This window comes from Taurulus bubalis, assembly GCF_910589615.1.
Source record: "Taurulus bubalis genome assembly, chromosome: 10".
Classification (NCBI taxonomy): domain Eukaryota; kingdom Metazoa; phylum Chordata; class Actinopteri; order Perciformes; family Cottidae; genus Taurulus; species Taurulus bubalis.
In genome coordinates, this window is record NC_136598.1 from 9306991 (window position 1) to 9334974 (window position 27984).

Here is a 27984-nt window from a genome sequence, read left to right on the forward strand (position 1 = left end):
AAAACACTGTTTCCCCTCTGTTCTTTGTTTTTGTATACCTAATGAGCTAAGAAATAGAAAACAAAAGTAGTGGGTTATATAATAAAGTCTTCTTTGGTGAGATTGGAAAGGATTTGAAAACCCTGAATTAGTTTGGTGCTGTATGAGCAAGCAATTTCCTCTTGCTCATCCACAGAGCACACCACTGCCACGGTGTTCATTTCCACTAGCTTCCCTCTGTGCCCACATCTAAAGATTCCCAGGCTTAAGCAGGGATTGGAAACTATAGTGTCTAGCATGAACACAGCTATGTGAGCATATCATGCCACTCTTTCCAGTCAGAGCACTCTGACGTCACACCGTTAATCCCTTTCACCATACCACCCAAGCCTCGGGGAGACCACACCAAATCCTGGAGGAGTGAGTACCACTGGGGTTGAATTAATTAGATACTGTAAACCAGTAATGAAAGTCACAGAAGACAAAGCACTGAGAGCTGCACTGGCAAAGAAGAGGTCACATCAAAGCCATTATTTGCCAATTAGGAGAGCTCATGGAAGAAAAACTCTACCACGACAAAATCTCAAAATGTTATGACTCATATGCATGAGTTGTGTAATCAATCACATCTGAAGAGATTAAACTCAAGCAACACTTATAGTATACAGAACAACTGTATTGTTGCACCGTGTTTCTGCTTGTGTCTGTCTTCAGGGTCATCCGATGCTCTTCTATCTGCTACTACCACGACTACTATTTCATGGTGTTTCTGGATACCTCTTTAGACTTCATGCAGCTTGGAAGTGGGTGAAGTTGTGCTGGAAATCCCAACCTTGCATCGACAATAAACAATCAAGTCTGCAATTTGTATAACAACGCTGTGCAAAGGTTTCAAATATATCTGCATTAGTGTGCACTTGATTGAACTCTAATGCATTATAGAACTCAAACAATATTTGAGAGTTTGCTGATTGATTTTCATATGTACTAAAATCAATGCAATCCACGAATGTTGAAAAAAAAAAAAATGTCTATTTAGAAAAGACATACTTAAAAAAAAATATGAGACAAACTCACTTTAAGAAAAAGTCTGACTCACTTCAATATGGTTTATAATAAATCATCTGCGTATTTAAAAAATGGCGATTTCAACAAAGCACTAGTGCTGCAGATGGTAGCGCTGCTCCTGGAGATGAGAGGAGGCTTTCTAGAATATAACAAATGACCTAAGTGGTTAAAACAGTCTACAAAGGCCTGGAAGCTGCATCACCAACTCTGAAGCACTTGCCACAGCTACACAGAATATCCACTGGGACGGTTTTTGTAAGTACTTCTTTCCTCATATACTTATTCCCATAATGATGGCCTGCCCCAAACGAGATCATTCGTTTCAGACAGCCCAAGCCAAAGCAGGATGCGGACAGTGCAAAAAACCCTGCAGCAGTTTCCCATTGGCTCAAGTCTTCCACGACTTAAAAAAAAAGGTCTGTTTTACATTTTGCTCACTCGTACTTAGTTAGCCTCGAGCCTTCATAGCCTCCATTGGCCACTAGGAGACATGGCAGCATCTACAGACGTCACTCTGATTTTAGACTGCAGAGTTAGTTGTCTTCTCTCTGTTGAAGTGTGTAGGTTGCCTTGCATCAAAGTAACCTATTTTTCTTCAGTAAGCTTTAAGTATTTGCCTTGTCATATAATATCATTAGCAGGCCAATGTTAAGACTCAATCAGAAGCCCTCTCACTGAAGATTTAGGTCAATTAAGTCATGGATCGCTTTCAGATCCCAGTGGTCTCTGGGTATGGATTTGCCGTGATTGAAGCATTGTCTCTTGTAGGTCCAGGCCAAATATCTTTTCAGCTTGTGTGCCTTGGCCTCATCCTGATGCACCCTTCTCCTTCTGCACAAACGCCAGCCAAATCCTGCAGCTTTGTTCCACCTTCCCAGACTGGGAAAAGAACACATTGGCACACAATTCTGCTACACAATTCATCTCTCTCATCCCCTTTCAAAATACTATTTTCCTTTAAATGTTACTGTCATTTTTAAATGCAACACACAGATATTACTTAGTTATGGAGTTGCTTCGTCTTTAAGAGGGGATCAATCTTAAAGCTGCTCCGTCCAAATATCCTGACAGTATATATCATTACTTTATAACTTCAATTAATGATTGTGAAAACGGTTAGACCTAAATTACTTCCTTGAGGTGGCTAACAGGTTGCAGCATGCATGGAGATTGCACTGTTGTGCTTAAACATAAAAATAAATAAAGTATTTTCCGTAATACCTTTCATTTGTATTACTTCCTGTCATACAGTAAACATTTCTTGTCAGTAACCAGACCCAACACCGGAATTACATTTTTGGCAAATACGGGGAAAATAAAGTCAAAGGAAGTGTCCTCTTTTATGAAAACCTATGTCGTTAATTCGACTAACAAGATGCACTTGAACTATTTTCACAAAATATAGATCACAGGCAAACGCATCCTCTTTGCTCAGACAGACTCCCAGCAGTCCAATGAAAGCTCTCCTCGAGAGTTTACATTGTTGTCCACAGTGCCCACACAGGCTTTGTCCGGTCTGAGATAGCAGTTTGTTTCTTCACATGGCGAAACTGGGAGATAAAGGCTGAACGTTAGCAACCGTCTGGCAGTTCCAGTAGGTGTGGGATAAGTCTGTTTCTGAAGGGAAGTGTTTTTAAGCCTGATAACTTTTCCTTCGCAAAGTGGAAAAATAAGGGCAAATTTAATCTAATCATGCTGGCACTTTATTAGGATGCCCCCGATCTGTTATCAAAACCCAGTGGAGCTGAGTGGGACCGGGTGAAGGGAAGTCCCTGCAGCGAGACCAAAAGCACGGACAAAGACATCGAAGCAGAGCTGGAGTTTGAGAGCGAGAATACCTTGCGAACTCTCCCCCATGTCTGTCCCTCATGACAGATGCAGAGGCCCAGGCACTGACAACATGCGAGGGTGGGGGTCTGAGGAGGGCGAACATGTTGAATAAACATATCCAGTCCTCTGCTACCCCCCTGATTCTCCATCCAAATGAAAACCTCAGTTGATATACAATATAGATTCATCTGATAGCTCAGTTTATACTCTGTGTTTATACACCAGGATAAATGTACCTTCTCCAGCCAAGAGATCATGATGTTTCTATCTCCAAACAAACATCCTAAGACCCGGCTACATGTTACCCAGACCTCGAGAATGTGTTGATAATGTCGTGCGATAGCCGAGACAGCGGGACAGTCCAAAAGGAAACAGGGATGAACTCTGGAAAAAGGACAGCTTAACTCTTAACAGTCCAGTACTCTGAAAAAACAACTGTTTGTAACAGCTGCAGAGTAGTTTTCAGGGTTTCATGAAATCTCTCTCTTTAGTTGAGTTTTCTTCATGATTAATAATTTAGGGACTGTCCTGGTGTGTGAAAACTCCCGTAATTACAACACAAAAACAGGCACTTGGGATGATGATGTGTCTATTTTGTGAATAGATGGTCTTTCTTGTTGACACCTACCTTGTTTCCCAATATTGCCATGGTAACAAACCACCACTTCAGCTCCATCTGCACGCTTACTTTTGCACATACACTACATGAGGTAAATATCCTCCTTTTCCCCTCATCTGTTTTCTTTCTCAACCTTCTGTACTCCGCATTTTCCATTTGTTTCAATCGTTTTATACTTTCTTGATTTAGTCCCTGCAAAATAGAGCAGGTCAGAGTATTGACCTTTTCCTTCTGCTCAGGTTTTAATTCAGCATTGGCTTATTCCTTTCTTTACTTGTTTGCCCAATAGAGTTTCCAAACTCAAACTTTATGCATAATGAATAGCTGCAGGTTAGCTGTGTAGAGATAGACCTACATGACCACTATTCAAATGTCATCATCAAATTATTGTGTTATTTTAGAGCTTTAAATCATGGGCAATCAATCACAAACTGGTCTTACTTAAATTTCTCCTGCACTAACAACTTTCTGCAGTGTGTCAGAGCTTGGCCCAGTCCCATAACAGCAGTGGTGCCCTTCCCCCGACTCTTTAGCAAAAACATTCACAATACTTCTATGTGCATGTGTCCCAGTGTGATGAATAAAGAGCGGAAGCAACAGGGCGAAGGGTGACTTCACACTTAAACAGACTGTTTACAAGTCATTTACAGAACTACAGGAGGGAGAGAAACTCAGAGGAGTCTCCCAAAGAAAGCCCTCCTTTCAGAAATACACAAGAGAGGGAAACAGGGCGGCAGAAAACGTTGCCGCATGTTAAGAATGGTTACATGAGCAGAGGACTTCTGTGCAGTTCACTTCATATTGAGGAGGACGATAATTCAAAAATGAATCTGCGGTAATAAGAGAAGAAAAATTCATAGATACTACTAAGCCTATTAGAGTGTAGAATTAGTATGCTTGGGGTAAAAAAATAAATAAAAAATGGGAAGGAAGGCCCATAAATAAGAAATGGTGCAGTAGCAGCGATGGCAGGAATGGTGACAGGGGAAGAGCCCTGACTGAAACTAGCTGAGATTTAAAGACAGAAAACGAGCCTCATTATGTTCTCATCATTCCCCTGCACGGCCCTGACATCCCTAGTACATTATTGTTGACCAAAAAGGTGAATGCCAAAATATAGAGGAAATGGGTTTTATTATAGGGATCTGGGGATTTATTATAGATCTGGGGATCTTTGATTAACGATAGCTCAAGCCTGATCCCTCTTAGAGCCCCATTTACTAAATGATGTGATGAAATGATTTGATATTACTATAGGGTGCTCCGTGATTCTATGTTTTTTGTCTCTATACACTGTGCTTCAACCCTTTTTTATGTTGTGTAAGTGTGGCATCCACTTGTAAACCTCTCAGTACTACATTCAGCACTATAAAGCTATACTTCACAGGAGGCGGAGCCTCTACTACCAGGGTGTGCACAGGTGTTCTGCATACAGTGATTGGGATGTGTTTTGTTGGTTTCTACACCTGCCACTCCAGCTGAACCCTGTATGCTCTGATGAAGGTCCTTGAGACCGGAAACTAAAAATAAAGTGTTCTCTGCGTAGATTTAAGTGTGCGGATATATTCTACAGGCACACCTGTGAGTAACATTTCTAAGGCAGCGGCGAGAACTACCACAAGTATTACAGGTTGCTCACAGTGCTGATGAGGGTTACATTTTAGGGATGTACTGGAATCATAATGTATCAGCTTTTACATTAAAACATGACCAAGAATGAGCAGTTCTGCATGTGGGTATTATCTACCATGCAGAAAGTGTCTCTACATCTCAACTGTTTTATCAACCATTCTGTTTGCTTTGGAGACCACGTCCATTGGATTAAGCCAAGGAGACGTTTCTGATGTTGTCAAAATGAACTTTAAGCACCATGCATTGGCTTCCCTCAGTTGAAAACAGTATTTGTATATTAATCGAAGATTTGTTATACTTGTGATGATGAAACTGCCTGCGCCCTGTATTCACAGTGTCATCTCTCATCTGTCAGGAGACAGACAGGCCCATGTGGGACAGTTCAAGGGACTGGGAAAATGTCTGTGAAAATGGGACTTGAATAATTATTTCCCCTCCTGCAAAACCTAGGTGCCCTTCACCAAAAGCAGCTCAGTAACCAGCAGTAGAAGTCGGTGGGAGTAGTCGAAAGCTGTGAATGAGACGCGGGAAGGAAACAATACAATCAATACAATTGGTTGACTTCCCCTGAATGAATAAAGAGTTAAAAAGACAAACTACCGAATCCAAGGCAGATCTTGGCTCATAGAATGAGCTAGTGTTATTCTAGCATGCCGTGACTTCACATACAAAAGGCAAATTACAACATTAATGGCCATATCCGCAATCTGGGCTAATCAGGTCCTGTAAGCAATAAATTGTTGACAGTAAAAATTGAGAGCAGGTGACTCTTCGAATTCTCTCCAGATTATTCACATCTGCATGGACCTCTTCTTTGAGATTACCCGCAAGTATCCCTGCCCAACACATGAGTGGAAGGTCGTACTCAAGCCCCTCCAAAACTATGACGCAGAAAATAAACCTCTGAAAGTTTTCTGTTACTAGAGCAGCACTGAAATAACAGGTGATTAGAAATATTACTTGCTTGAAAAGATGGCAGATGAATCCAGAGGACATGACAACGTTTTCTGTAGCACAAGACATAAATGCAACTGGGATGTTATGCTTCTGTGGTTGGATTGGGAACCTGATAGAATTGACTGTGCATCATTTCCAGGGATCCTCTATAAAGACACAGCCAGGTTGCAGAGCAGACGGCTTCTGAAACCAGATGTCTGGATGCCTCCAGTCATTGCTATTGATGAATTGGCTTGTTGAAAGCATCAACAACTTGTTTCTCCATTATCCCAGCTACTGACCAGCTCCTTGTCTGCATCTATTTGAGTGGTGAGTTGACTTTGCCAAGGCTGCTGGAGACAATACATACTTTTTCAGGCCACTTAACCATAACATATCTCTTTCATGGATCCTATGAGGGTGATCAGCCCCGTGAAAGCCTCTGTACAGTGTGCACAGGCCACTCTCTATAAAAACAAAATGTAAGTACTTCACATTCCAAGGTGCTGTAACTCACTATGGTTCTGCCGCGACGGGATCATATTGGCTGCATGTCCAGCCTTCAACCTATGCTGGAATGGAAAGGTGGTGCCGAGCACAGATAGTTTGACCATGGGCATCCAATATCCCATGTGCTTCATACATGTCCTCGCTCCTAAATCTGCTGTCTTGATGCTTTGGATCTCACAAGATGCATTTGCGAAGCAATCTGGGAGGAAACTTCCTCAAGGCACTGATTAGAGGATTTCTTCCACCCTAAAACCCCGTCTACACCAAGACACGCATATACATACACCCCAGTCCCTGGCTTTCTGTTCGTCTTTTCTGATACCACATCACACATCTTGAGTCCTGCACTCCTGCATACCCGCTCTGCCTAATTACAGCCGAGAGTCCCACTGCTCCCCACGCTGCCTCCGGGCTCCTCACAGCACCAGGCTATACACAACAATCTAAACAAAGATTTGGCCTTTCAACACGCTGGTTGAAAGAAGCATCCAAACCACTCTCAACATAAACTCTGTAGCACCAGACCAAATTAGCCTTATTGATGAGTTACGCAACTATGCGGTAATTAGTTCCCCCCGCTAAGTCTTTAAATCACCTTCTAGCACTCAGAGGAAGGCAGCGTTAAGCTAAGCAGTTGTCTCCTCATTACAACTAATCTACAGGGTGAATGCATTACCTTAGAATAGATAAGGCATAACAGATGTCCCCCCTTATAACAAGAGGGGCGTTTCTGTGAGATGTGGCGAAGGCTTCAAGATAGGCAACCAGCAGTGTGAGGGTGGACCACCATGGAGCATCAGTACACACAGACTGGGAGTCTGGTTGGAGCAGGCCTGGGTGCCTCTCTGTCTGAAGCCAAGACAGACAAGTCTGGGTAACCGCAATGTAAAAGTGGAGCATCTCTCTCCAAAAACCTCCTTCTCCGTGTGGTTTGTCGCTCACTCACTCTCGCTATCTTTTTCTATTTCTTACAAAGATTGAAAAAAACTACTAACTAGAAAACAGAGCCAGATACGAGTACCAGAAAATGCCTTTTTGCTTGATAAATGAATACCTTGGTTTGAAAAAGTACACAATCTAAATATCAATACCAATACAATAACAAAGTATTCATACTATAAGCACCAAATGTTAAATGTTGTTTTAAAATAAGCAGCCATACAACAATTCTGGCTGAATAAAATACCGGCTAAAATTGTCAAAATAATCATTTAAATCTAAGAAGATGTCTGATCAGAGACACAATATGGGGAAATACAAATCAAGCTTTTTTGATACAAGGTGCCTGGTCTAAACCAATACTCAGCCCCAAGCACTAATTTGGTCCACACAGGAGCTGAAAGCTTTCAGCATTTTAGTCAGCTGCAAAACATCCTGCTCTAACAATGTCAGTTCCACATTCTCCTGACAACACATAAAGATAGCCTTGGCTTTGGATTATTTTCCACTGGCCTTGTTTGTATTTTGCATGTGTCCCCTTGTTTTGCCCCCTCTTTCCTGAAACACTACCCCCCCCATCCACTATTTCTCACATGGGGAGCTGAGGTTTTAAATAATCCCTTTGCTCGGCCACTTTCACAGCCCTGACTAGACCTGGTCTTAAACCAAAATGTATCTAATGGAGAGCAGGAATAGGATGATCTGACCACATGCCCTGTAGCTGAATTCTCTACTCTTTCCATGAGCTTGTTGGGCTCAGTAACATTCTTTTCAACCGTTATTTCAACTGGCAGTCAGTGCAGCCAGGCTGGAGCAAAAGGGGGGGCTGAGGTGGCTGGCAGACTAAAGCGATGCATTCTTTGAAACAGTCAACTTCTGGATACGGAGACAATTTGCTCAGTGGTGAAGATATGTTAGGGATGTGTATATATAGTGCATGCTTTTCTAAGAAAAGGCAGTTTTGTCATGAATGTAAAACACAACATTCTGCCGACTAGCATCCCAATACCTGCACTTCATCATCACACTAAATAATTGATTTGTTGCCATTTGTTTGGGACCTAGTTTCCTGGTTACTGATTTGTGTAACCTGGCAAGCTGTCACTCAGCGTCTGCTTTCCGGTCTGGTGGCTTCTGATGGACAGCAGGGGACTGGATGGATGATTTAGCACAGATTTGCTTTGGAACAGAATGAATATAGCGAGCAGATGATGCTTCCTGATGCCCAGCTTGTTTAGCAGTGCCAACTGCCTCGCACATGTGCAGGGGGACCACAGGCTGTGAGAACAGAAGGCCTGGCAGCCCTCATCACAGCGAGCCTCTCGGACTGCTCCCCTCTTCCCATTCAGTCGACTCAAAAGAGGAGGGAGGCAAAGTGAATAGTTGTCTCTATTTACAAAGGTCGAGCAAAGGTGCTCCTCTTGAGCCTGAACGCAACACTGTAACAACGTGACTGTGAAGGCACATACACACCTGCAGTGGGACTTCACTCTGTTGGTAATTTACACCCATTTCTTTCTTGCATCATCAAATTGGATAAGCCTGGGCCTGGTCTGACTGGAACCCACAAGGCAGTGTGTTCGCATCACTCCAGAGAGGCCTGAGTGTCTCCAAGCAGGCAGATGCGCTGCTCTCACCTGCTCTGATTCACATGTCACCACTCTGGAGGGAAACATGGGGAAGTGAAGAGGTGTAATTGGATCACGGAGGGGACACAACAGTGTGGGAAAAGGAAGTGGGAAGAGATAAGATGTCTGGACGGACAAGGTGACCGAAAAAAGAGAGACAAACGGAGACAAAGAAACAGGAAGAGTGAAGGAGATCCCACCCCTCAGAGTCAGAGGAGAGATCAACAGCTGGATTCAGCTGCTGAGTCGGAGCTTTGTCACAGCTGCCAGAGTCTGACTGTCCCTCTGGAGACTTTCGACTGTTTTCTTTCTCCCTCTCTCACTCTCCTTTCACTACACTTACATCCTTTCATAGAAACTTAGAAGTGGTGCTGAGAGGTCTGCCTCACCAGCAGCAGACAAACTGCATAGGCTACTAATGAATGTTTTGTCCCTTGAGAAAGCCATATAAGCCCATCTTCCTTCCTTGCCAGATGTGGGCCACCCTCCAGCAAACTTTAATCTCTCACACCTAGCATGTCATATATATATATATATATATATATATATATATATATATATATATATATATATATATATATATATATATATTTATATATATATATATATATATATATATATATAAATATGTCTAAAACACAAGGTATTTGGATAATAATAAAAGGAGACAAGTTAATTATTCCAAGGAAAGCTGCTCTCATAATCAGTAATACTACTGCTGGAACATTTAAATTAGCCAGTCCACACGGTACATTTGGATAAGTGATATACTGTTAAGCAGTCATCTATCGAGCAGAATATGTTCTCTAGTTTCAGCTTCTGATATGTGAGGATTTGCTGCTTTTGTCATGTCAACGGAAATGTTGCACTGTTGTTTGGGCAACACAGCAATTTGAGATATCACCATTGGGCTCTCGGGAAAAGTGATGGACATTAAGAATTCAGTAAAACAAACACTAGTATTTGTACTACTACAGTGGTCCTTCTATTCTCTTTCACAGTTTGGTATTCAAACATCCACAGCTCAGGTGTTCTACAAATGAACAGTATTTCCTCCCAGTTGTTTTATTCAACCATCCATCCATTATCCAAACCACTTATCCTTGTTTAGGGCTGCGGGGGTGCTGGAGCCGAGCTGTCAATGGGCAAAGGCAGGGTACACCCTGGACAAGTCGCCAGTCTATCGCAGGGGACATATATAGACAGACAACCATTCACACCTATGGGCAATTTAGAGTCCAATTAACCTGAGCTGCATGTCCTTGGACTGTGGGAGGAAGCCGGGGAACCCACGCCGACATGGGGAGAACATGCAAACCTCACACAGAGGGACCTGCCAGACCGGGATCCGAACCCCGGGCCCCCCCGCCGTGAGGCAACAATGCTCGCCGCCACACCACCGTGCAGCCCCCTATTCAACCATATAGGATAAAATATAAGTTTTACCACAATGTTCACCTCCTTCTATGCTGGCGTAAAGAGAGAAGCAGAGGATTTGCTGATAGACGTCTGAGCACAATAAAATGCGCTCAGCTGTCTCAACCACAGCCACTTTGACCTGGACACCCACACTCTATCCAGATGTACATCAGTGTTTATGTTCGCTTCAGTGCCCCTGCAAGGCCCAGGAGTAAGTGTTCAAGGAAGTATTACATTTTCGAACACATTAAGTAGCACATCCAGTTTCCTGCAATTTGACCATTCCCTGAAAATGCTGTTTTACCGCAGAGCCACAGCGACGCTTGGTCGTTAGCAGGAGGATAAAGACCAAAAGGCAGAGTCAGCTCGCCTCAAGCAAAAACAATCTCACGGGCAGACAGTCCAGTCTGGTATCAAAACAGACAAGCGGACATTTCGTTTGACATCCCCAGAAAAAGGTCTGGTTAAAATTGATGACATGGTTTGTGTATAAAAATACCAGTCTGAATCTGTCAATTTCCCTTATCATCATAGTTAGTCTCATTTGAATACTCTCAAAAAGCTTCATTGAGATACTAGCAAAATCCATTAAAAAGTAGCAAAGTGGAGCGAGAGTAGAGCAGTCAGGTGTTGCTTTCAGTCACCAAACCGTTGCATTTTACATGGACGTTTTGCAGAACTTTAGTATGGGTAAAATTATGAATATATTGTTTAAGCATATTGCTTTAGACTTGCAGGTAAAAAACTGAGAGGAGAAGCTTTTTATAAAAGAGCGGTTCCCTACAAAACAAAATGTTGCTTATTGTTTACCAAGTGACCCCAAACCTTTTTCTGCGTATAATCCCACATGACACTTGTGCTTTATTAACTGTCAGAGTAAAGTTACTTCCTCCTGAATTTTTTTAACATAAAGGATGGTAAGTAGGTCTATTCTACAGGGAATGTAACATATGTCTTCTTTAACATCAAATAATAAAGGCAGAGACCGAGAACTCCTGCAATTAAGCAGCAAACATCAGCTCGTTATGCTGCCTCCACCGCAGCGAGCATTATGAACATTTCTGGGTTAGGGAAACTATTACATTGCACATCACATTCTTTCATCAGGTAATTACAGCTCAAGGACACCATGGCTCAAGATATTGGAATCAGTGTTCATAGCACCTGCCTGGTGGTCACTAGTAGGTGGTATATGCAGTACAAAAAGACTGTGCAAAATAGAATAACTAGTGTGAAAGAAATACATTCTTTCAATCATTCATACTTTCTCTCTGGGGCAATTATGAGGTTTCCCTTTCCCCATAGACAGGTAGCTTTTATGTTGGCAGGAATGGAGAAGTGATTCTGAGTGCCACTTCACTGAGGTATCTCTTTCAACTCGGCTGCCTTTCAAAATTTTCGAGAAATAATGAATGTGTTTGAGTGGCACTCTGCATCTGCAGTTATCTAAACTAGCAGGCTTAGCATTGTTGCACACAAGACATCCTAGCCAAAGCATAATAATCCTACACAATATCACCAATGTGTTTTCAAGGGAAGTGATGTGTTTAGTCAAAAGGTTGCCAAGACATCACTGAGACGGGAAGCAATTTGGGCGGCAAAGGAACTGATAGATGCAAAAGTTTGTTTGTACAGCTTCAAGAAAGAAAAATGGCGAAAAAAAAGTTTGCTCCTTCACTCGCAGCAATCACTGTTGGTCTCATATTGCCAAGGGGGCTGCAGCGATGACAAGTGGCCCATTCTGTCATTAACATGGGGAGGCTGGTTTAAAAATTAGGTCTGGCCTATCTTCACACCCGGCTAATGGGAAATGAAGTGAGATCAGATAAGAATTCAGAGAGGGACAGACCAACAGACAGACGAGGGAGCCCCCCTGCCCATGTCACCTCCGCCACTCATGCCAGCGCTTGTCAGGGCTCATTTCCCCCTCCGCTGCCTGGAGACCCCCTCTCCTCTTTCTGCTGGAGCCAGAACAGCCCCCGAAACAGACAGAGGGACAATTCTTAGCAGGGACACAGTCCAAACCAACCAAAAACCACAATGATATGAGGTGTAAATTATTCCCTAATGCGAGATTCAGCCAACTGGAGAGCTTCATTACTTCACAATTGAAATAACACATAGGAGAAGGAATGGCGAGTAACCCTCCAAGCCAAAACAACCAGACTTCGCTTTTTATTGAATTTGTAGATATTAAGGCTGGCTAATGTGCCTCATTATCCTTAATGACATATTTTATTACTCTTCTTCCTCCATGTCAGGAATCAAATGTGTCTATGCTTAATTACCCAATCAATGACCTTGAAGTAATGATTTTCCCTTTCCTATTATTCTGTAAAGACTTCACAGATTTTAAACATTCGCAGGCAGTGTACAGTGTAACACGTCTTGAGTGAATGCAATCCACAGTGTAACACTGAGATAGTAATTGGTGCAAGAGAACATAATTTGCCATATAAATAGATCAACTATGAAAGCAAAGAGTATAGCAAGCTACGTTGGTATTGTGGTTCCTTCATGTCATCAGACCTGGCCAACACATATATTTGACCTGGACACCATACACAGTTTGAAAACTAATAATAGAGCATAGAATTAGAAACAGCCCGTGAAACCCATTCCACATCGCAGATCGTGGTTTTTGAAGTGTTGATTTTCATGTCGTATTTGATTTCCTCTCTCAAAGATGACCTATTTTCTTTGCAGTAGATCTTGCATATTGAATTACAAGACTGATTGCTGTTAATAGGCTAAAGTCCTTTTTTTAGTAATCTTCCCCCTCCAAAAGTCATCCATAAACCAAGTGATGTACAGCAGAAAGTGACAAAATATCACAGGCACAGCTCTTTGGGGCCAGACTACATTAGAATAATCACAACCTGCTGTGCTGATGACCTGAGGAGGGGGAGGTTGGGGGGGGGATGTAGACACTTCAAATGTTTAAATTGATTTAAAGTACATATATCGTAATGTTTTTTTGGACAGAATGTGTATGGAAAAAGGGGACATTGTGAATGTAATTTGCAGAGAAAAAAAAGGCGGTGATCAGATGTCTTTCTGAGATGTTTGTATGTAGAGCTGGCCCCCTGAGTAAGAGCAGTCTGTTCTCACATGGGCCGCCAAACGCACGTCGTCAGCATCTAGGCAGGCCCAAGAGAGGCCAGAGAGCAGTGGCTTTAAAGAATTACTTCATACTTGGACCCTGTGAGGCCACTGATCAATGTGTCATACTCTGAGAGTTGTTTGAGAGCAGGTAGTAATGCCCTCTGATGGAAAGAGCAAAGGAATAACCAAATGCTGACCATTTCTAGAAAGAAAAAAAAAGATATTTTCATAAACATGAACTTCAACCCACATTGGAAAGAGTAAACGAAATAAACATTTTAAATATATATATTTTGGAGAGCTGCAAAGCTCTTACAATCATTTCCAAATTCCATAATAAATTTTAGTACATTGCCTTATCCTTGTGGTTCTTGTGATTTATAATTAGGGGACCTCCCACAAGGAGCCTTCCAAGCTTCTATTTCTGCATTCAAGCCAGTAGTAGCGGTAAGGCCAGCGTCTCCCTTCACCCCTCCCTCTCCCAAGGCCAAACCCTTGGCCAAGATCCCGTCTGCTAGGCCCTCTGTCAGAACTGCACTCTGCATCCAACTCCTTGATCCATGCAATACTACAGCAGACACTTGTGAGAATTGTATGAAAGCCTATACTTGTAAAGAAAACTAGCTTTCTGACTTGAGGAATCACTTGAATGATTTAAACAATGATGAGCAGGCTTTTTTTTGTATCAAATCGGCAAAAGGAACTTGAGACAAAAAAATGTTTTAATGACACAGGACTGCAGTCACAGAGGGTGCTGTAATTTGTCTGAACTGTAATTCATCTTGTCGTCTGAGGCCATTTTTTCTCACGCTCAACTAGCCTAATTAAGGTGCCTTTTGAGAGTGAAGTGACATCTATTTCTTTGGATAAAGCCCTGAATTTGTCTCTGCCTGTGAGTATGTGAAAACCTCCTTTGTGCCTGGGCTGACTGAGGACTTTACACTGCCTCTGTTACCCTGGAAACCTTTTGAGAGGTGAAGGGGAGGACAGCCAAAGAGGAGATCATCTTGGCCCAAAACCGCAGGTAAATCCACACTAAGGGAGTCAAATTTAAACGGTTTTACCATAAACAATTACTCTTTATAGAGGAATGAAAGGAATCAGCGAAGTCTGAAAAATTCCTAAATTTTTTATCTTATGAATTTCCATTTGTTATGTTCTTCTCAACTGCGTCCAAGTTAAGTTGAGATTGTTGCATGAGCTCAGCGTTAAAGTGTGGGAGTGTGTTTACATAATCAATCAATTCACAAACTTTTAATGGAATAAATCTGCAAGAAAATGTCCTACCTCAAGAATGCAGGTTCCTGGAGCTGTGTTCTCCTTGATGGACACATTGTAGAAGTTTCTCTCAAAAACAGGCTCATTGTCATTTATATCCTGAAGCACAACGTGTACCACAGCAGTGGAGGACAGGGGTTGTTTCCCTCCATCTGTAGCCACCACAGTTATACTGGGATTGGGGTTCTTTTCATAATCCAGTTGGGATAGAGTGGTGATAATCCCCGTAATGGAGTCTATACTGAACCAGTTGGAGTAAGAACCATGGTCTTGTAGGATGCTGTAGTTAATGTCCCCATTAGGCCCCTGGTCTTTGTCTCTAGCTGTCACCTGTAATACAAAGCTCCCTGGGAACACCACTTCCGGGATCATCTGCCTGTACACTGGCTGGTCAAATAGAGGAGGGTTGTCATTGATATCAATCACCTGGATGATGAAGGAGGACTCTGCCCTGAGAGGAGGAGTGCCTGAATCTGTTGCCATCACCCTCAGCTCGTAGCTGTCTCTCTCCTCCCGGTCCAGAATCTTGTCCACACAGATCAGATAGATAATGCTATCCTTTGTGGTCAAGGCAAACTTTCCATCTCCGCCCTCTAGCGACACATTGACATTGGCGTACTCGCCATAGTCTGGGTCAGTGACTGAGATCCTGGCTACATACTGGCCTGGCTGTGCACCCTCTGAGATTCTGGGAGATCCATCCTCACTGAGAAAGATGATGGTCATGGTGGGCTGGTTGTCGTTGTAGTCTCTGACGTGGATGGTGACGAAGGCATTGGTCACCTCTGGCTGGGTAGCGTTGTCTTGCGCCTGGACCACCAGCTCGTGCACTCTCCTCATCTCGAAGTCCAACGGCTTGTTGAGCGTGATGACGCCCGTGCGAGAGTCAATGACAAAGTAGCGGTCCGGGTCGCTTTGTCTCCTGTTGATTTCATACAGCACCATCCCATTGTCTCCTTCATCTACATCTGTGGCAAACACCTGCAGGATGTTGCTTCCTGGCTGAAGATTCTCTGATATTATGGCATGGTAGCGGCTCTGGTTGAAAATGGGAGCGTTGTCATTAATGTCTTGTACAGTAATATCTAATGTCATCTGATCAGTCCTTTTGGGGGAACCACCATCAAAGGCCTCCAGAGATAAAGTATACGTGGATCTTTTCTCTCGGTCTAGAATGGCATTGACCACCAAGTCCAGATAAAGAACCTCATTGCTTCCCCTCCTGGTCTCCAAGGTGAATGCCTGGCCAACATTTCCATCCTTGATAAGGTAACCCTGTGTTGTAAGCTGGCCTTTATCAGCATCAACAGCTGGCTCAAGAGGAAACCTAGTGCTGATGGCAGTCTGCTCGGGGATTTTAAACATGGCCCTTTTTCTCTGGAATGTTGGGGCGTGGTCATTTATGTCATTCACGTTGATGGTCACCTCCACGGTCACACCTGTCATGGTGACTGCAATGAAGTTGTATCTATCCCTCAGTTCCCTGTCCAGAACTTTGGCGGTTTTAATAATGCCTGTGCTCTCGTCTATGTCCAAATCACTACCCACACCAGTGCCCTCATGGTCTGAGATGAAGTACATGGATGCTGTGATGCCAGGAGGAAGTCCCGCACTGATGTCACCGACAATTGTGCCTGCTGGCTGCTCCTCATCTAGCTGTAGTTCAAGAGTCCCCCGGACCACGGACGAATGAATTGTTAGAAGCTCCAAGGCCACATACACCATGAGCACAATCCTTCTGTTCCACCAACCCTCACGGTGCGAAGGGTCCATTATAGACTTCCCAAAACCCTTGGCAGCTGTCTTCATTTTGGCTCCTTCTTTTTAAACCTGGAGACACACAAAGAGGAAAAGCTGAGCAATATCAAAACCTGACAGCAGCAGAAACTAAGAAAAGGTGTATTATGTCTGTGTTGAAATACAGAGTAAGTTAGTTTAAGAAAAATAAGGTGCACGCCTTAAACACTTTCCCATATGTTTTATGGGCTGTGTTCCCAACCACAGCACACACAATACACCCTGCACATAACACTTTCCTACACCTCTTCATTCACCTAATCAGTCAACACCTTGTCCCTCCTACCAAGAAGGTTTCCTTTGCTAAAGAAACATCAAAGCCACAGGCCACAGCATACCACCTCAGACATGGAGTCTTTAGCTGTGGTTATTAAACTCTGATTAAAAAGATGCAGGAATCACTACCCAATGTGTTCACTATAGCACTCCCCTCTTGTGTTAGTCCTGGATTTAATATATATGTGTGGGACCACATTAAGCTCTCAGAGGGTGAGCAGTTTTGAAACACTCTCCCCAAGCAAACATACCTATCTTTCAATACTTCTGAGAATGAAATTCAAGAATCAAGTGTTAAATCAAGGTGGGAAATATTCAAATATGGATATTTAAAAGTAAAGGGGTGTTAGAATGTCTTGCATAAACAATCGGCACACTCTAGCAATGGACCCACACCACTGTATATAGGATCTGTAACTGAGACTGAGAGACACTTTGGAGCAATGTGGAAATTATTCAACAAGACTGTCACCATCTGCAGAATAATCCAAAACCGCCAAGTGTCTGGCACACAGAAAATTATTGTGTCCTTTTTATTAAATAAAGAGAGCAGCTTCCAATTGTCTGTGGTTCTGTCTAAACTTGTGTAAATCATACCTACTTTGACTTGTTTGAGAAGTAAATCTAGCTTTAATTTTGAGGAAATATATTTAGAAGCACATTATACCGGTTCAATGTTGAGAAATGCAGCGTCTAGTGAAAGCTCTTCAAAGCTCCCCCCAGTGGTTACACTGATAACTGCAAGGAAACGTTCACAAAACATCTGTGTATCTGCGTGTGTGTGCACCAAATGCCTCCCATGTGTCCATGAACGCAGTGTGGCGGTCTGTCTCAGCCATGGTGGTGACAGTGTGTTTGAGCGACAGAGCAGTACAGTAGAGTTGAAGGGCTCCACGCAGTCTACCTCTTTCCCTTTTTCTGGCTCTGCAGTATTGTAATTGAAGGCTGCTGGAAATTGGCCATGAGCACACAAGATCCCGGGGCTAATTCAGTCGGCCCTGATTCAGAGCCCACAACACGGAAGACGCTGACTTTAACTTTATGAGTTGGTTTGCATTCAAGCATTATTAGTTTTGCAATATTGAAAGGAAATATGAAAATCAGTGCTATTAACATAGTTCCTATGTTTCGAGTTCAAGATTATTTAACAGTTTAGGAATAAAAAGGAACTCAAATCAATTTGCTCCATCAAATCCTAATCCATATTGCTTTTCCCTTGATTGTAATAATTGCAAATGACGAGCCCTTAAAAGCAAGCACTACAAATTCACCGTTACATTTCATACTTTGGGTTGCCTTGGGAGTGCTGATCTCAAAAAAAATAAGCACATCCATGCAAGCCTGAAAATCTTGACAGCACTTGAACTTTAAAGTCTCAGTATTGATTTACTTTACTGCAACACTGGGGATGCACTTTTATAAAGCTTTCTCCAAAGTAGAAAGTAAAGCTTTTCAAGGCCAACATTTTTGTCCAAATGCCACAACTGAAATCATGCACTCTCTGGTAAAGCTACAGTGGAGGGCCTCTGCCGAGCAGAGCAGCTTAATGGATGTAGCAGACACAGTCGGGTAGGCTAATTACAGAATATCAGGCTAAGAAGGATATGGTTTTAAAAGATTCAGTTTGAAGTTAAAGAGAAAGGTCTGCACTTTAAAGCTAAGACATTCACCAAATATGAAATATACTACCCACCCAGCCAACCACCAGGCCTCCATCGCTGCAGAGTTTCATGTCAGAAAGTTAGTGGCTAGTTAGCAGAAAGGGTATGAAAGGTAATCTCTTCATGTATAGCGCTTCAGGGAAAGCAATGCGGAAAAAAACAATTCAAAATAGCTGCTGAGGTTGAAAGCTGTTGCATTTAGTAAGCCGATCTCATTGTTGCTGCTTGGTTTCAGATGTTTTTCTTGCATCACTGTCCAAGATCATGGTGAGTCCCTCAGCTCGTAGTTAAACATCAGTGAAGAGTTGTGTTAAGATGATGCAACTGGTGGGCTATTAAGCCCCATGTACCTGCAGAACAGTCTCTAAAACATTCTATTATTACAGCTTTCCAAAACCAGCACGTGTTTGTGTATCACGACATGTACTGTACATCTCATTGTGAGCAATAACTACAGCCTTGACCCACTTTCTTTCAAATCCTCTAAACCAAGTCAACCAACCAAATCCAAGGTTTCAAGGATTTACATGCAGAATGAAACCTCTGTTTGAATACAGTCAATATCATTCTGGGCACTTTGCTAGCATGACTGGAATCAGCATCAAAATCCCTGGCAGCAGTGAATATTGGGCACATAAGACCTGCATTTCTACGTCTCCACTGTGAGCTAAATCATGTTTGGCAAAATGTGTCAGATATTTATTTTTCATGATTTAAATTCCTTTGCTTATTTATTTTTTGTTTTTCAGTTTTCTGTGGAGTACTATTTGTCTTTCTTTCACGACAAGATCAAGACAAGCAGGCCTCTGGTTTGGCAAAACTTACAATCGACAATACATCTGACCAAACACGGACGTCTCCCTTCTGAGCCAATACCTACATTACAGAGAAGAATGCTAAAACTCTCAATGAAATATACATATGATGTCGAGAAAATTATTCTGTTAAACATCATAATAAATACAGTGGATTTGCCACAGATCAAGCTGATCAAGTCATATCATTTCTTCTGAAAAGACATATCTTTTAAATGTTGAACAATCATCACTATCTTATCCAAGCTAATATCTGAAACTATAATCACATATGATATGTGTGAATTCAATATTGTGCTTTTCCTGATTGAACCAGAATATCTGAGTTACAGGCATATAAACTAAACACTATAATATATCCCAATTCATAAAAATATAAAAAGTTATTCAGCTGCACTATATTAATTAACACAACCAAACCATTTCACCACCAATAGGCCAAGAGAGACGCCTATAGTGCCAGAGTATGTAAAATGAGCTCCTAATTCCACGTCATGATTCCAGTTAACTCAAAGAAAACTTCTGAGCTTTCGAGAACATGCCATGCTGCCTGAGGCTCAATGGAGCCATAATGGAAACCACAGACAGAACTGCAGATTAACTGGACATGAGGATGACAGGCTTAGCACAGAGAAAACTAAAACTCCCTGAATGTTTGCCAGACTATTACCTCTCTCACAAGTGCAGTGTTTCTGTGCCATGCATTAGCCTTTGAAACACCAGTCCCTCGGCATGGAAAAGCCAGGAAAAGCCATCATGCCTGAGATACACGTGCACATGCTGGCCATAACAAACACAGTATTGGGAAAACACACCTGCTCTTTTTTTCACGATGAGCTAAAGGTTTCTTGGGGTCCGTGACAAAAAGGATCATCTCTTTCCCACAGCAAGAGCAGCATGGGTTGGTTCAGCTGTTTGTGTAAGATGTTCCAGATAAAAAAACACACACACCTCATGTCTTTGAAGATGACACCATCTGATGTTACGTAGGGGGAGGGGCGGGGGTACTAGTGGTTGCATCATTAGGAACACATGTGTATCGAGTTACAGTAGCAGGGGTGCAAGGAGAGTTTGGACAACATTACCAAAACTCAAGGTCAAAGTTCACCTCGTATGTGTCTAAAAAAGTGGGATTTCAAAATGCATTGATGTAGATTGTTTATTTCAGGTGACAGAGTCTGGTCACAAATGAGGAAACAACCTCCAGAGATGACCGACCGCCTTCTGGCATGACGCACTCACGCCATGGTTGATGTTCACTTGACTTATTTTACTGAGGACGGCACTGCACGATGAGTAAAACCACAGTGACTGCAGCCAAGCAATCTTCAAACATGTAAGGCAACAACATACTCTCTGGGTGGAGTTGGTGTGGTCGTCCTGGGAGAAGCATATGTTGTGATTTTCATTCCTTTTTAGGAGTCTGGAACATTAACCTCATCAACAGCATATGTAAGCTACAAAGACGAGACTAGTAAAAAGATTACTTCATGCACTGCACCGAGGGTTTATGAGATAATACTGGGATTGTTATAAAAGCTGTGGAGGTCTACATTTTAGTGGTTTTGTCTGTCAGCGCTGCATTTTTGTTTGTTTTCTTTGGGAGTTGTAATAACACACATTAGAATAATTATCTCTATAGCTATTATCACAAACACACTTAAAAAGAATTGCATATGGATGAATAATTGCTTAGATAGGTGAATGGATGAAAAACACTGTCGATTAAATAATAATAATTTTAAAACGCTTTAGTAGAATCCACTGTTATGGCCTTATTCTGTAAAAGTATTCAGCAGACTGGGAGCGACAATGTAACTACTGAACATTAACTAACTTAACAATTGTAGAGGTGGAACTCAAATGAAACAAAAAGCAAGCCTCTGCCGTGCACCCCAAACTGGGAGTAAAAGCGAGAGGAGGAGCCTGCGCTCCTTCTCGGGTCTCAAGTAAAAGAAAAAAAAGAAGAAGAAAAAGCTGCATAATTACGCAGCAGCACCATGGCAACCATCACACTCACAAGTAAAGTGCGCCGTGATGGGACCCACTGGAGACTTAATTAAGGTATTAATTGAGGGAAAGGAACACCTATTCATGGTCAATGAACACGAGTCTGCCGGCACAATAACTGTGCCGACATGTGGGTAATCATTTGGTATGTGTTCCACTGGAGCAGGAGGGAGGCACAAAGGCGCAGCGGCGGCAGCAGCAGCACGCGGAGGACAATAGAATAACTCCATAGGTTGACCTGTTGGAGAGGAATGTCTCACAGGGGTTTCAAAAGAGTGCGACCTGACAAGCAGCGGAAATATTTGGCTGCTTTTCAAACTATGCGCACGAGCTGAGCTTGTTCTGTGCAGCGCTACGATCACGACCTCGTATCTCATATGGCATACGCAAAGTGAAAGAACAGCTCATGCGCGAACTCACATAATACACTTTATCAACAGTTTGTGCATATAGACGAGCCATTGATTGCTAAAACAGTCTAACTGCATTTATCAAGTGTGTTTCCTTAAATCAACTTTAAATAACATGTTTAAAAAAATGAAAGCGTAGAACTGTGTTTTCATTACTGCTTCAGAGAAGTCTGACTGAGCATGAAAGAACTGAGGGGGGAAAGCGTTGAACATACACTTACATATAAAAATAGACTATTACTGCACGCACGGGATCCACGAGTGAGTTGTAACGTGTGTTAAACATTACACAAGGGAAAGAAAGGTGTGGTTATCATTATAGACGACCTGCACTGATGGACAACTCCATCGCCTGTGAGGGGATCTGTGACCAGCTGTGGTGGATACTCACATTCATCTGTTGCTCTGCTGTGTTCAAGAGAAGACGAGACGAGTCCCAAGATGTCCAGATTCGGTTCAGTATTCCCTTGCGGAGTCCAAAGTGAGACTTACATCCATGTCAGGACTTGTATCCTTTGCCAGTGGCTGTATTGCTTCCTCCTCGATGTGTCCTAGCTCGATTCCTAATTAGTTATCTCCGATTCCTTCCCAGACGAAATGTTTTAAAGTCAAATGGCAAACTTGTGTCTGGTAAAAACTTTCCTGCCGTCCTCTTAGACGCTATCAACTTATCGGCATCCACTGTCTGTGTGTGTGTGTGCGTTTGTGTGTGTGTATGTGTGTGTGTGTCTGCTGCAGCACGCTGACTGAAGCCAAACAGTGTGTGGCAGAGCGGTGGACGTCCCTCTCCAAATCTGAATTATTCAGCACGTGACGGACGGAGTGAAAACTCCTGCTCCTCTCTTCTTCTCCAGGCTGCTGCTGCTGCTGCTCCTTGCTGCCACAAGGAGCCGAGCCGGCTGCAGGGAGGCAGGACGGCGCGTATTGCTGAACTCTGGTGCCACCATCCTTTGCAAAAGGGAATTGTAAATCAGTAACGTAACGCTTGCAGTGTTCCAGACTTGCTGGTTTAAATGATCTGGAAGGCTGTGATAGATTTTGAAAATAAATTGTCCAAAGGTTTGGATCAGTGTGCTGTCGCAATATGCACATGGCAACACATTGCTGCGGTTTAAAACTGGGTGGAGCTGTGAAACGTGAAACATCCCAGATTTTATCTGGCAAAGCACTAACAATATGTGCATTTTATGTTTTTAAAATATTAAGATCCTTTTGGAATACCTCTCCCAAAGAAAACGTCGAAAAAGTATGAGATTAAAGCATACAATTTGCATTTCAAGAACAGCATTTCTCACTGTCAAAGGTAACTTGCAATGGACATTAGAAGCAAATCCTACTATAAATCTTCAAAAGTATATATTATTCAGATACCTTCAGGCTCTCGGATGCCATAGTGTGGCACGCCTTATATCCATCTACATCATGCCTTTGACAAAACAACCTCAACAAATCCATAGTATCATAAGGAAGCCTATAGCTATCAAACCAACAGCCTATTCCTTCAGATGTTGGGAGTCATGAAACCTCCTGGAGGTATCTTTCATCTCAGTCAGTGATAGAGGAGACAATGCCCCTAACCTTTTCTCACATCTTGTGATTCTTTAAAGAAGCATTTTGTATACCGTCAACTCCCAATAGAGCTCAGCTTTTGTCTCCAGCTGGAACCATAACCCTACTTCACTTTATTGTCAATCTCTGAAAGCTCTGAGATTCATTAAAGTCTTGTCTTTATAAACTTCTTGATTAAATCAGTTATAAATAAGGGAGCAACAGAGGGTTGCTGTGTCAACAATCATATTTATTTTGAAGGAACAGTTGACAAAATAAAGTCATATGAGTTATGTTAAAATCCGCCAAATACAGTGACGGTACAATATACTGCTGAATCGTTCCATTTGTGCTGATTAAGAAAAATACAACTTTTGAAAAGTTTGGTCAGTGTCAGACCTACCACAGTTCAACATTTCTGCTGGCTAAACCTTTTCCCCTCCGAGCAACCTAGTTATGTCTCCTCAATCTGACTCTGAACTGCTATTTCACCAAGTGAAATGATTTCCAGCTCTGGCAGCTACTCATTATTACTGTGACAGCCGAGCGGAGGAAGCAGACTCACACAGACATGCACACACATTGGCGCCAATCCACACAAATTAATGTTGACACACACAATCACAAAGTCAGATGACATTCATTTATTTGCTAAGTCAGAAGGACATCCAGCTTTACCTCTTCAGGGACAATCAAAAGAATCACCTGCCTTATCTGTCCCTGATGGGTTTTAATGTCACCTATGTGAGATAAATAGCAAGTTGTAACATAATGTGGAGAGATTGCAAGAAATGAAGTAAATAGATAATGATGTGGAGTCATAACGGGTGTCTAATAAATACCATCCTGTGAAGATGTGGATTTGTAAAGAAAACAAAGAACTCTGTTTTCTTGTCTCTTCTTAGATAACATGTCAGGCTGTTTCACATTATTAACTAAAGTTATGACTTAAGACTCACTATCTATGTAGTCTGTCACTGTGTGTTTGTTAAGCAAAGAAAACAATAAATGACTTGTCTTATCATGATTCATTTTATGACAAATATTTTCTGTTTCTAAATTATTTTACAAATATGTAAAAAAAGAAACTGCCTGTTGACAAGACAATGGATTGTCAAATATCCTGTTGACGGCATACTAATCACACAAAGACAGAATTGTCTATTCTGACTTTGATAAACGATGAAAGATTAACTGATGTACTTAAACCAAATGTAAAAATGTCAACCTGTTGCATTTGTGTATGATTTAAAAAAAACATCAACAAGCAGATTAGGTATTTTACTGTGGATCAATAAATTGCATCAGAACATCAGAGGAGCATCTGTTGCTCATTTGGCACCAGCACTTTAGTTCCATACATACATACGACTTAGGTTTCAAGCTCAGATTTTTGCTTTAAAACTTAATCTGCACTCAAGGTCCTTCAAATTAATTTTTCATGTAACTTTTTTTCCAAGCACAAGTTAATAGAATCCACTGAGTTCAGAGCCTCATCTTCACTGAGTGAGAGAATCTTGACTGCTCCTGTGAGTCGTAGAAGACATTTAAAAAGGCAAGGTGCTGTAATGGTGGAGAAATCTGCAATTTTACTTTGAGGTTCAATGCTGTCCACATCACAGGGCTGTGGTCTCAGTCATTTTTCTGTGATGGCTATTTTAGTGACATTTGACCATGGAAACCACAGAGCTTGGCTGCATTAGCCCTGCTGAAACTCCATGGAAGAAATAATAAAGAGATCCAGTTTAAGCAAGATTAAAGAAAAGTGTGTGACAGGCCAGAAAGAAAAGGGCATCCAACCTAATGTAATAAAATAAGAATGAATAGTTATTTAATGAGCTGGCCATGCATAATACAGTGGGAAGCTGAATATGATTAATCTGTTCCTATATTATCCTCCATAGTAGTACAAGATAGTACAACTATACTTATAATTATCTTGAGATCATTTTCTTGTAATAAAATTACTGAATCACGGATCACTGAAATACAGTGGCGGGCCGACAGGGCCTGCTAAGCCGTCTCTGCTGGCCTAAACAGAATCAAAAAGTTTTAGCTATTTTATAAATAGTTTTTCACAAATACACTACATGTATTTTAATTATATATAATACATGTTAAACAACTGATCCACTGATACACTACCCGCCACAGCTGAAATATTGTCTTTGTTACACTGAAATTTTTTTTTTTTTGCATTTTCAAGTGTGCCTTAGGTAAGAATAAAATACACTTTAAATGTGTGATGCTTTTTAGAGCATGCAAATCTGAATTTCATCAAGTCTTAGAGAACACAGTTAAATAAATAGATCATGATCTGACCCCATTGTGCTGATTCACAACAGTTCAAATATGTGGCCTCAGTTTATTAGCATTCATCAAGACAAAAAACAAATCATGGAAGATTAAACTTAAGCACCACTCGAACAAACATGCTCTTCCTCTGTTTCGGATAACTGTCAAAAACATTTGAGCATTTCTTAAATTAAATCAAACATGCATTACTTGCTACCTAAACCCCCAAAAGTATGCATTTCACTTGTCGGTGTACTCAGAGTTGTTCCGCGTGTCAACACTTTGTGTTTCTTAAATGTAAATATTTTTTTACAAATACTGATTAAAACTTACTTCTCTACAACAGCCTGATCTCAACACAATAGATGGTCTATTGGTATGAGTTGTAGGCTTACTTGGCTATGTCTCCAAAGTGGATTGTGTAGAATATTTGATGGAGAAGCCAGAATGGGGGTTTTGGGTGGTTGGGCATGTGCTTGAGCGGGAGTCTAATGTGGACCTTTATTGAGGCGAAACACTAACCAGAAGCACTCGTGGACCATTTCCTCCAGATTGCTGTGCATTTGAGGAAATATGAGCTCGGGTTTATTGAATGTAACTTTTGAAGGAATGTGCTTCACACGTTTGATGAATGAGAAGACCTGAGATCAGGGCTTCATCAAGTTAAAGACTATTTTCAGTTGCAATGTATTAGTATACACAATGTCTCTGAATGTCTCTGTGTGTGTGTGTGTGTGTGTGTGTGTGTGTGTGTGTGTGTGTGTGTGTGTGTGTGTGTGTGTGTGTGTATTGTATGTCTACATACTCTAGGCTTACACTGTGTGATCCTTTCCAAAGGGTATTAGATATTAAGTGTACAGGTGGTTTTCATTTGGTTAAGAACAATTCTGGGAGTACTAGCTCTTTGTCATCTTCTGGTTAATCGTGATGTAAAAGCTCTTTTATAGGGTTCTGTTTAGTGTTACCACTGCTTCCTGGCTCCAGAAATTGCAACAGTAAATCTTTCATGTAAAGAAACATAGCATCTAAATTATTTGAGATACCCTATAGTCTGGACCCTAACATCAAGGCCCACATCCTCATTATATATCAAACAATAAAATATTCATGATCTAAATTTGCTGTAGGACAAAAAACAGACAGTATCCAGTCTACCATGGTGGTCGAGAGGGAATACGTACAGTTGTTATGGATGATAGTCACAATAAATGATCTTTCATGCACTGAGGGACATACAAGAGGCCAGATCAAGTAAATTGACAGTCTATAAAACTAAATGAAAAACTAAATTTGCTTTCCTATTTTTTCTATATATATATACATTTATAATAATATATGCATGGGTAGTTTGTGTTATATGAAGGATCCTTTTCTGCATAGCTGATCCTGCCATCACTGCTATTGCTGGGTAAGCTCTTATTCGCAGCGCTCTTTGAATTATAAACTGGTATCATATGCCACACTATAACAGAAGACAAAGAGAAGCAATATATATTTATTTGCATAGTATTTTCATTACAAAACAGATTAGCTGTCAAAGGAAAACCTGAAAATTTGCAGAATCTCACCCAAGAGCAAAGCATAACTCTGGGAGGACTGTGCTCTTTCTCAACACTTAGTGCCGAGGGACCATTGAGGAAAGCTGTGGTTGTGCTGTGGTTGTGCTGTGGTTATGATCAGCAAGTCCCGGGTGTGAATCTGTGTTGCATAAATACAAAGCAGGGCTCTGCTGACAAAGACCCACTCTGCTCTGAAAATGCTTGTGTGGATTAAAAGGGCGACTAAACACAACAATATTCTGTTTCTCGTGCCTTCTCTGAAGACAAAGCCAGTAAGTTCCATGCAACTCTTCTGTTTGTCTTCTACATATTGTATGTAGATGGGCCAAATCTGTCCATCTACTGCGCAGTACGGGACCAATCAGTTTAAAATGCTGCTGCAAAACAGCCGTGGGCTATATGTACCCAGTATACCCTGGCCAATTTAGTTGTTTCTTGGTGTGTCTTTAATAATTCATGCATTTAATTGGTCAAACCGGGTGAACTTCACAACAAGGCTTTGTGAGGGCTAGTGGGTACACTTCAAGACTAAATGGATCAATGATGACTGAAAAATAGTGAACAAATGAAATCTTTCCATCAGTAGATTTCATGCTGTTTCCCCCCTCCTCAGGCAGGAAGCGTATACAGCTGTAATATGTAAAGACTCTGACGTTACAGGATTGAATCT

At 41.7% G+C, this 27984-nt stretch overlaps 1 protein-coding gene across 1 annotated transcript in view; it reads right to left on the bottom strand.

The window, feature by feature from the left end:
• Positions 1-16752, bottom strand: part of LOC306742820 (protocadherin-16-like) — a gene marked incomplete at both ends in the record, with an annotated part of 69366 nt that extends 52614 nt beyond the window's left edge. Inside the window, one exon of the mRNA XM_079225253.1 lies at positions 14953-16752. Within this exon, the coding sequence (XP_079081379.1) occupies positions 14953-16752 (1800 nt within the window). The remainder of the gene's footprint in view (positions 1-14952) is intronic.
• Between the last annotated feature and the right edge of the window lie 11232 nt (positions 16753-27984).